At 36.8% G+C, this 9,027-nt stretch overlaps 1 protein-coding gene across 2 annotated transcripts; it reads left to right on the top strand.

Moving 5' to 3' along the window:
- Positions 1–698: 698 nt before the first annotated feature.
- CPT4 (Undecaprenyl pyrophosphate synthetase family protein) lies at positions 699–5,947 on the top strand. Of its 2 annotated transcripts, XM_088969817.1 has the most exons (5): positions 706–1,414; positions 1,547–1,614; positions 5,025–5,314; positions 5,417–5,498; positions 5,598–5,947. In XM_088969817.1, the coding sequence occupies exons 1-4, from the start codon at positions 962–964 to the stop codon at positions 5,467–5,469; spliced, it is 864 nt and encodes a 287-aa protein (XP_088825943.1). In that variant the 5' UTR covers positions 706–961; the 3' UTR covers positions 5,470–5,498; positions 5,598–5,947. The 2 variants fall into 2 exon arrangements, with proteins under 2 accessions (XP_088825942.1, XP_088825943.1); XM_088969816.1 differs by having other exon boundaries at positions 699–1,414; positions 5,025–5,498.
- The last annotated feature ends 3,080 nt before the right edge of the window (positions 5,948–9,027 follow it).

Raw genomic sequence — 9,027 nt, 5'->3', positions numbered from 1 at the left:
AATTGTGCGGCTCATTCGATTACTAAAAAAGACTTGTTCTTTGTCTAAGCCAAAGACTTGGTCTTTTGAAAGATGCAATGAGATGATTCAACATACCAGTTTAAAAAAAAAGAATCACATACAACATTTCAAAATGTCAATTACTCTCATTCTATCCCACCCAATACACCAATGACCGCTTGTAAATTGACATCAATTCCGAGCGGACATCTATCCCAACTGTACGTTGGACTTATAAATTCTAATGTTGGACTGAATCATCATTCCCCAAAATAATCACTGTAAAAAAAAATTTCCACGTCCTAATTATTAACGTGTTTACAATGCTGTAATTACTTGATAGGGATATGGTTGACACAGCCTCCTAAAAGCATATTTAATGAACACTTAAACTATGTCAAAAAGGGAAAAACTTTGGCTGTACTGTTTTGTTTTGGTGGGCTCATGTGAATGACCTGAGTTAGCTAAGACATTATGTGCAGCCAAGTCCCAAATCTAGACTTAGGATATTTTAAATAACAGGTGTCAACAAAATTTTCTAAGTACTCATTAAATGGATGTCCTGCAATTAGCAAAAAAAAAAAAGTCGCCATGTCACTCGTGGATCTTATCTTAAATGACGTGACAAAATCTCATTGGTGTGATTGAAGAGGGAGCACTGGACCACTTTTTAAGACGTGGGTCTCATGTAGTCGTTTGGCCGGCGAAAAAGGCTGTTGTTAGAACCGTCTAAGGCTGTAAGCACAGTTTTGTGTGCACCAAAACCGATTTCGGTGAGTAATGCAGAAGTAGCAAGTATTTATATTCACGATAGTGTAACTGTACGTTGTCATTTGAAAAATCCGCGGCAAAATTTGATGATAATGCAAAGAAGAGAAGAAGAAACCTATAACCAGAACCACATACAATTTCTATATTAATCTTCGTTCTCCCTCCCTCAGGCCGAACCCTAATCCTCACAATGCTGTCTCTGCAATTCCTGCTTTCACCTATTGACAACAGTCTTTGGCCTTACAAATCAAAACCATCTTCATTGATCCTCCATCGATCTCACAGATGCAGAAATGACTCGCGGCCCTTCCTTTCTATGTTTCTTCCTAAATATCGTGCTCTCGGTGCTACAGCAGATTTGAACTATGAACAGGAAGGTTCCAATGTAAGACTTACTGATGCCGGAGTTCCTGCGGAAGAAGGGCTTTTGCCCTCTGGTCTCCGGCGAGAGTCGTTGCCGAGGCATGTTGCTGTGGTAATGGATGGTAACGCGAGGTGGGCAAAGCGGAGGGGGTTGCCGTTGTCTTCGGGTCACAAAGCTGGCGTTCGGGCTCTAAGAGAGCTTATTGAGCTATGTTGCAAATGGGGAATAAGGGTTCTCACCGTTTTCGCGTTCTCATATGAAAATTGGATACGGCCCAAAGTCAGTAGGGTCTAGTTCCTTTTCTTTTCTTTTTCCCCCCTTCCAAAAGAATAACATAGAGAAGTACTATTTCCGGTGTTGGATAGCATTTTATTTTTTAATATTCTCTTGGTTGATTCGGTTGAATTTCAGGTGGAGGTTGACTTTTTGATGGGTCTGTTTGAGAGGGGAATAAAGGAAGACCTGAAGAATTTCGTCAGGTACCTTCCAATATGTCTTCTTGGTTGATATGCACTACGGAATTTGATGGTTAGGGGAATAAGTAGATTCCAAGAGATGCATGTTTTTTTCTAAATTAGGTTATATAAATATAACTCACTTTTTCTTTCTTTTTGGGGCAAATATAAGTATATAACCAAGCATTAGTATTACTAATAGAAGGTCCTTTAGAAGAACCTCCTGAGGCCGGAGAGGAGTATCAAACCAACCAGTTTCTACAAGAAAAGGCATAGCTTCCTGAGCTGAACATTGAACAACATGGTTAGTATTACAGGATGCATCATGGTTAACAAAAGATAAGTCCAAAATTGATGCTTGTAATGACAAAATATAATCCAGAAGAGGCCTAGGATGCCAATCCAACAGGTCAAAGCGTCCTTAAGAGCCGCAATTGCTAAAAAGGTGTTTCTTGCCAAATTAAGGTCCGAGAAAGAAACACTGACTGCCTTAAAGATATCAGCTCCATCTCTAAACTGCCTTATTGATCCCTTCTCCACAATTAGAGCCTGCAACATATCCATAAGATGCAAACTTCTGTCCAGTGAAATCACAACAATTGTGGAACACATCCATAGATGGTTGGCCTGAAAGCAAGTGAAATTAATTTGCATCAATATTTACTATAAGATTGGAATAGTTAGGGGCATGAATCTGTATCTTGGTCCTTTTCACTTTCTTTTCTGAAACATTGTGAGGTAGTTGTTATAAAGGCAATTTAAATGAAAAGGATATTGAGGGATTTGCACAACTAGGTAAATGAATCAAAAAATTGGTTCCAATATACCATTTTCTTCATTTTCTTCTTAGTATTTGGTTCGATAACTCAAAGTTATGGTTTACCCAAAAATCTGTGAGATTGTTGATCCAAAGTAGAAACAATTAAAGTAGCATATGGGTTTAATTCTGTGAAACTAAACATCCCAGATGAACTCCACCGCTTCCTACATTGAGTGGGTTTGTCATTTTATACGAACCTCATAACTAATTTATATTGTCGATAAATTAGATAGAGAACAATCAGTTTTTAATTTTATATGATTTGATAAAATGGTATTATCTGCCATTGATCCAATTAAAAGTCTATCTCCTAATATGTCATTGACTTAACTTTGAGATGGTTACAAGAATTAACCAGCCCTTTGGGATGAACTTCTCTTTTGGCATCACTTGGAATTTTTAAACATGATTATGAAGAAGGTAATTAGTTGGGATAAGGCCTAGATGATGATGATAAACAAAGGCAATTACCCACTGTTGGTACTAGCTATTTGGGGTCTTGGGAGGGGTGGACTGTATACAGACCCAACCTTTGGCATCTTTTTTTTTTTCTTTGCACAAAGTGGCCACTCTCAGACTCAAACCTTTTTTCTCATGCTCGTCAGTTTGGGAACCATTATACAACAAGATGTAGGGAAAAAATGATCAAAGTCTTAGGTTGCTTTTGGTAGTATGAAATATTGCCACTTACATCTGAAAGATAATCACATAAGTGGTTATCCCCCTTTCACTTCATTGCTTATTACTTTGATAGGTTCACTCATATCTGAAAGTTTACTCTAATTGGTAAGTGTTTGAATTACCACTTATCATTTATTAGTTGTGTACTTAAGTGTTTCCTCCACTTTGTTAACCTTTTAAAACATTAATCATGAAAAGTACCCCTCATACCCATGTTCTAAGAAAAGAAACTGAATAGCCACTCTGATCAACAAATCTAAACAATAGTCTAATCAGACTTCAAAGCTAGATTCTTCAAACATAAAAGTAAGCTCTTATCCCAATTAGATTTAATTATCCAGAGGTGTTAGACTTTAAACTTCCAAACACAACCTTAGTTCTTGTGTTAGAATAGGAATTGCTATAATATTTAATAATTTTAGGTGTCTTAGGTTCATCTTTTTTTTCCTTTCTTGTGACCTGCTTTTGATGGGTCAAAAGTCATTCATTTTGCATGATTTTAGTTATTGGATGGACATTTTTCTTTTTAGTTACCATCCAACCAGACATGAATGATTGAATTACCACTTATCACTTATTAGTTGTTTAGGTGGTGTCTTTGGTTCATCTTTTTTTTTTTTTTTTTTTTTTCTTGTGACCTACTTTTGATGGTCCAAACTCGTTCATTTTGCATGATTTTAGTTATTGGATGGACATTTCTTTTCAGTTACCATCCAACAAGACATGAGTGACTGAATTACCACTTATCACTTATTAGTTGTATACTTATTACCGAAAGTGTTTCCCCTACTCTGTTAAACTTTTAAAACTTTTATCATGAAAAAAGTACCCCCTTGTATCCATGTTCAAAGAAAAAAGACTGAATAGCCACTCTTATCAACAAATCTAAATGATAGTCTAAATAGACTTCAAAGTTAGACTCTTCAAAAAAGAAGAAAAAGGCGGCTCTTATCCCAGTCAGATTTAATTATCCAGATGTTAGACTTAAAACTTGCAAACACAACCTTAGTTCTTGTGTTAGAATAGGAATTGCTATAATATTTAATAATTTTAGGTGTCTTAGGTTCACCTTTCTTTTTTATTCTGACATGCTTTTGATGGGTCAAAACTTATTCATTTTGCATGATTTTAGTTATTGGATGGACATTTTTCTTTTAAGTTACCATCCAACAAGATGAAGATCACACAAATCCAACATGTTAAGCATGTTATGACCACTTTATTGAGAATGTATCAGTTAATGATGGAATGAGGGTGCCCTTATTATTACTGCATTGAAGTACCTTCTCTTCAACCACTCTGTGTCCCATCTATAGAGAATCTAGGCCAACCATCAAATTGGTCTCACCTGAAAGATCACCTGCTTAGAGGATAAAAAACGTTAGATAACTTTCAGCCATGTTTGTAAATTCTTTTTTTGGATGTTTAAAAGTAGCTCATCCACCATTAGATAGAGTCTAATTTTCTAATTAGATCATTTGTTTGTGGCTTTGTGCTGAGTCCTTGTATGAGTATTGTTTAGTGTGAGGCCTATCTGATAGTGGGTCTCATTCTTTACTTGGGCAGGTCGCAGCTTAGGAGGGCAACTCATTGCTGCTATTATGAGGGTTCTGTCATTGTAGCATGCCTTTCTTTCTATTTATTTTCTAGGCTGGCACTTCATGTGTTTAAGCAGTCAGGCTTCTAAGTAATAGGTTTGTTTAAATACCATGCAATACATTTGTCTGTTAGTCTATATAAACAGCTATAAACCCCATTTCCTTGGTGGGCTCATCAAGATAAAGTTGTTGCTTCTTTGGAGGAAGTTGCATGTATGCTTCTTTTCCTGTTGTTGTTCCCTTCAGAGAAAATCTGGTCTTTACTTCTTGATTTCCTTTAATGTGACATGTATGACCATGACACTGAAACATGGTTGCCTTGTGAGTTGTGGCAGGGAGGAAATCCAGATATCTGTAATTGGTGATTCATCAAAGTTACCAAAGTCCCTACAGAAGCTTATAGCTGAAGCTGAGGAGATCACAAGAAACAACACACGGCTCCATCTGATTGTTGCAGTTAGTTATAGTGGGCACTACGACATTGTACAAGCATGCAAAAACATTGCTCACAAAGTGCAAGAAGGTCTGATTACACCAGATGACATCACTGCAGATGTGATTGAGCAGGAACTAGAAACAAGATGTACAGAATTTCCCCACCCAGATCTACTTATCCGTACTAGTGGTGAGCTTAGAGTGAGCAACTTCTTGTTGTGGCAACTAGCTTACACAGAACTATTCTTTGTTCAATCACTATGGCCTGATTTTGGAGAAACGGAGTTTGTAGATGTTCTACATTCATTTCAACAAAGGCAAAGACGCTATGGGGGACGTGATTGATAAATTCATTTGACTTAGGGAAAGACTAGGTCTGGACCTATCAATTAAATAATTTCATTTCATTCCCAGTGTTCATGTTTTCAAATTTACATTTCCCCTTCTCTAAATTTCTCTTTTGGTTCAAGCAGGATCTTTTGCTAGGCAAGGCATGGCATGGTTGATGGTTCTCTAGCTTGGCATTTCCTCTTTCAGCAGACTGTTGCTATGTTCAAGTTACAAATGACATGAATAAGAAACAAATGCAAGTACATAAAGGATAAATATATGTATGGTTAATCATGAGGTAATTTATGTTACTTTATAAATATAATATTATGTATCGGTGAAATTCTTTCAATTGTATGTTCCTATTAGATGGGAGAGCTTTGATGTAAGGTAGAAATGATAATTTAGTGTTTTTTATTATTTTCTTTTGTCTTCTATTTATGTTTGAACCAGTTCTAATAAAAATGATATACATATTGGCCTTTTTACTTGATATGTTGGTTCTTTTAAGACAATATGAGAAGAAGTTATTTAAGCACCATTTCTTTTATCTTACTTACAATAGCAATCCTCCAAAGTGGTATAAGGTTTCATGTAAAATAGGTGTAAATGCAATTTGCTTGCAATGTAATATTCATTTGCACAGGTGTAAATGCATGGAGAGTGCAAATAGGCTGAGTGTAAATTCTGGTTTGCTTTTGCTTCATATTTGACTCTGTCTTATTTGTATGTGAGAAGTAAAATAGGTGGTAAAATAATGTGTATCCCCACCTTATATGAAAGAGAATAGAAGTGGAGGAGGGTTATTTGTTTAGAACGGCCAGGCTTTGCACTTATGATAAGGGCTATAGCCTAGGTCCGGGCCTGGCCCAACTTGGGTTTTGGGCTTGAAACATAAGCCTAGGCCAGGCTAGGCTTGATTCTAGGCCTGTCTTTTATATATAAAATATTATATATATATATATATATATATATAATATTTTATATTAAATGGCATTTTTTGAAAGGTAAAAAGAAAAAATTTATTGAAAGAAAAATGATGGGTACAAACAACAAAAAAAGGTGTTAAGATAAACACCCACCCTTCACTAACAAAAAATAAAAAAAAATTAAGATCACAAATTAGAGGTAGGGGTGGCCACGAGCCGAGCTTTTCATGAGCTATTCCCGGCTTGGCTCGGTTTAAACTGAGCTTCGAGCCTAATAAAGCTTGGCTTGTAAGGCTCGCAAGCCTAATCGAGCTTCTACATGTATATATAATAAAAATGTTATATATAAAATATTTTTATTTTTATATATAATAATAATAACTAATTATTATAATTCTTAATTTTTAAATATCAAATAAAAATACTTTTTTATATATAAATTTTATTTTTATAAAACATTTGGCTCATAGTCGAGCTCGAGCTTACGAGCTTTTCACTCGAGCCAAATTCGAGCTCAAGCCTCTAGTTGAACCGAGCTTGAGCTCGAGAATCATACTTTCTTTGCGGGCCAAGCTCGAATAGCTAGCTATTCGGCTTGGCTCGGCTCAAATCCACCCCTAGTTAGAGGGAAGCAATTGAAAGCTACCTCGAGACAGAAAAAGCTTAAAGTTCTTCTTTGAGCATTTCATCTTGTCCATCTCCTTCAACTCCTTCCTCATTCCACACGTCCCCCAACTACGATCTTCTTCGAGCTTTCTTCCCTCTTGCTTTTTTCAAAAGCTTCGAAAACCTTTTTGGCAAACTCCTCTCCTCCCCAATAAAACAAACCTAAGCTCTTGCCTACCCTAACATCCTCAGTGTTTTAAAAGCGCAAGGCGCAGGGGTCAATTTGCGCTTGAGGCGCAAGGCACAAAAAATAAAAAAGAAAAAAAAGCCAAAAAAATGCAAGAAAATGCAAAAAATAAAAAAATTATTAAACATAATATTAATAAAAATATAAACTTTAATTTAAAAATAAATGTTTAAAAAACCTATTATCTAATATTAAAATACATAAATATAATATGTAAAGCATATTCAAATGAAAATTTAAAAATAAAATCAAATATATAAAACATTTTCAAGCATATAAAACCCACAATCTCTTTTTTTCTCAATTGCATTACTTCAAGTGGCTAATGTGATGTAAAACTTATTACATTCCTAATTCTACGAGCTGCCTTTGTACCACACCCCTCGAGGCAAGCCCAAACAAGTCCACGTTAGGCCTTAAATTCTTAGTTCTCACACAAAAAAATAATGATTTTATGGTTTTTATTGCTTTTCAAGAAGTCATTTTATTAGGATGAGTGAATGAACAACACTACCACATAGGGGGTTCTCGAAGCAAAAAAAAACGTGCACCTGGGTTGAGGCACATGGAGCACCAAGCGTGTGCCTTTTGAAAGGGCTGCGCCTAGACCTGGATGAGGCACTTACCTTGAAATGCGCCTAACCTGTGTGCCTAGGTGTGCCTTTTAAATCATTGGACATCCCTATCAACCAAACAATCAATCTCCAATTTCCCCCCATTTTTTCCCGTGCTAACTAACAAAGTCGCAATTGAGCCATTTTCACTTTCTCGATTAATCCTTTCCTCATCCTCAGCCTCTGGCCTCAACTCCAAACCTTCTTTAGTAGTTGACGTCTATTGCAATTGAACCCCTTGTGAATCTTGGCACTTGGCTCCCTTGATCTCAACAACTTTCATCTTTAAAGCTTTATCTTTTGAGCCTTTTTTCTTATAAACTTTCTTGAATTTGTTGGTAGGACTAGGACCAACCAAACCATCTTTCAAACATGAAAAGAACTTTTGACATGTGGATAAGCTAGAACTTGCTCAACTCTCTTACTTTCTTTAAAGACTTTGAAGCAGACTCTCGTATGTGTGATTGCTCGACTCTTGTCTCTTTTGCTCGCTTCTTCAGGCTGATTGCTTGTTTACAACTGCCTAGCTTCCCCTCCTTCAAATCCCCCCTTCTCTGTACCTCTTCTGAGAACCTTTGTCCCCCCTTACCCCCTCCTCTCCCTTCTCTACCCAGCCTCCTTTCCTCCCCTATCTCCCTCAACCCTAGTGGAATCTCTATTAGATGATACCAAACGCCCCACTTGGGGCAGATCAACAAGAATTTCCACCACAAAAGAGCGAAAACAAATAGACCTACTTGAAGGCCGGTTAATCTTTATCTGTTCCTCCGATCTCCTAGCATCTTTCTCCTTTGTAACGAATATAGCTTCACCGCATGCAAGATGATGAAGCTTATTCTCATCAGTTCGACTCTCCTTGTTTTTCAGGCTCACAGTTTCTTCCAAAGTTGTCATAATTAGTGATGATCCAAACCTAATCCTCCGCCTTGTTGGGTCAAAGCCTATGGAAATTGCTCTTTCTCTTTCTCCCCTTGAATTGCAAAACCTTGGTGCCAAATCTTTTTCTTACCTTTATTTTGTTGCTCCTAAAACTATTGCGAAACCTCTTAAGTCTCGATTTCAAGGTCTGGTCCCCACTCTCAACATCCAACATCTCAAATGAGCCTTGTGGCCCTTTGTATATCTCCTTGAAATCTGCTCTTAAACTCCCACCCTCCAACCTGCACCTATTCATATT

The sequence above is a fragment of the Nelumbo lutea genome, chromosome 2 (genome assembly GCF_056320005.1).
Source record: "Nelumbo lutea isolate HS-2025 chromosome 2, American lotus-T2T, whole genome shotgun sequence".
Lineage (NCBI taxonomy): Eukaryota > Viridiplantae > Streptophyta > Magnoliopsida > Proteales > Nelumbonaceae > Nelumbo > Nelumbo lutea.
The sequence above is the reverse complement of the archived record's forward strand: the minus strand, read 5'-3'. Positions and strand labels throughout refer to the sequence as shown.

Excerpts from the sequence above, each read along its gene's own strand:
- CPT4 (XM_088969816.1), top strand. The coding sequence starts at position 962 with ATGCTGTCTCTGCAATTCCTGCTTTCACCTATTGACAACAGTCTTTGG. Across the intron at positions 1,415-1,546 it reads AAAATTGGATACGGCCCAAA|GTGGAGGTTGACTTTTTGAT; the intron begins GTCAGTAGGGTC and ends GTTGAATTTCAG. Across the intron at positions 1,615-5,024 it reads GACCTGAAGAATTTCGTCAG|GGAGGAAATCCAGATATCTG; the intron begins GTACCTTCCAAT and ends GAGTTGTGGCAG.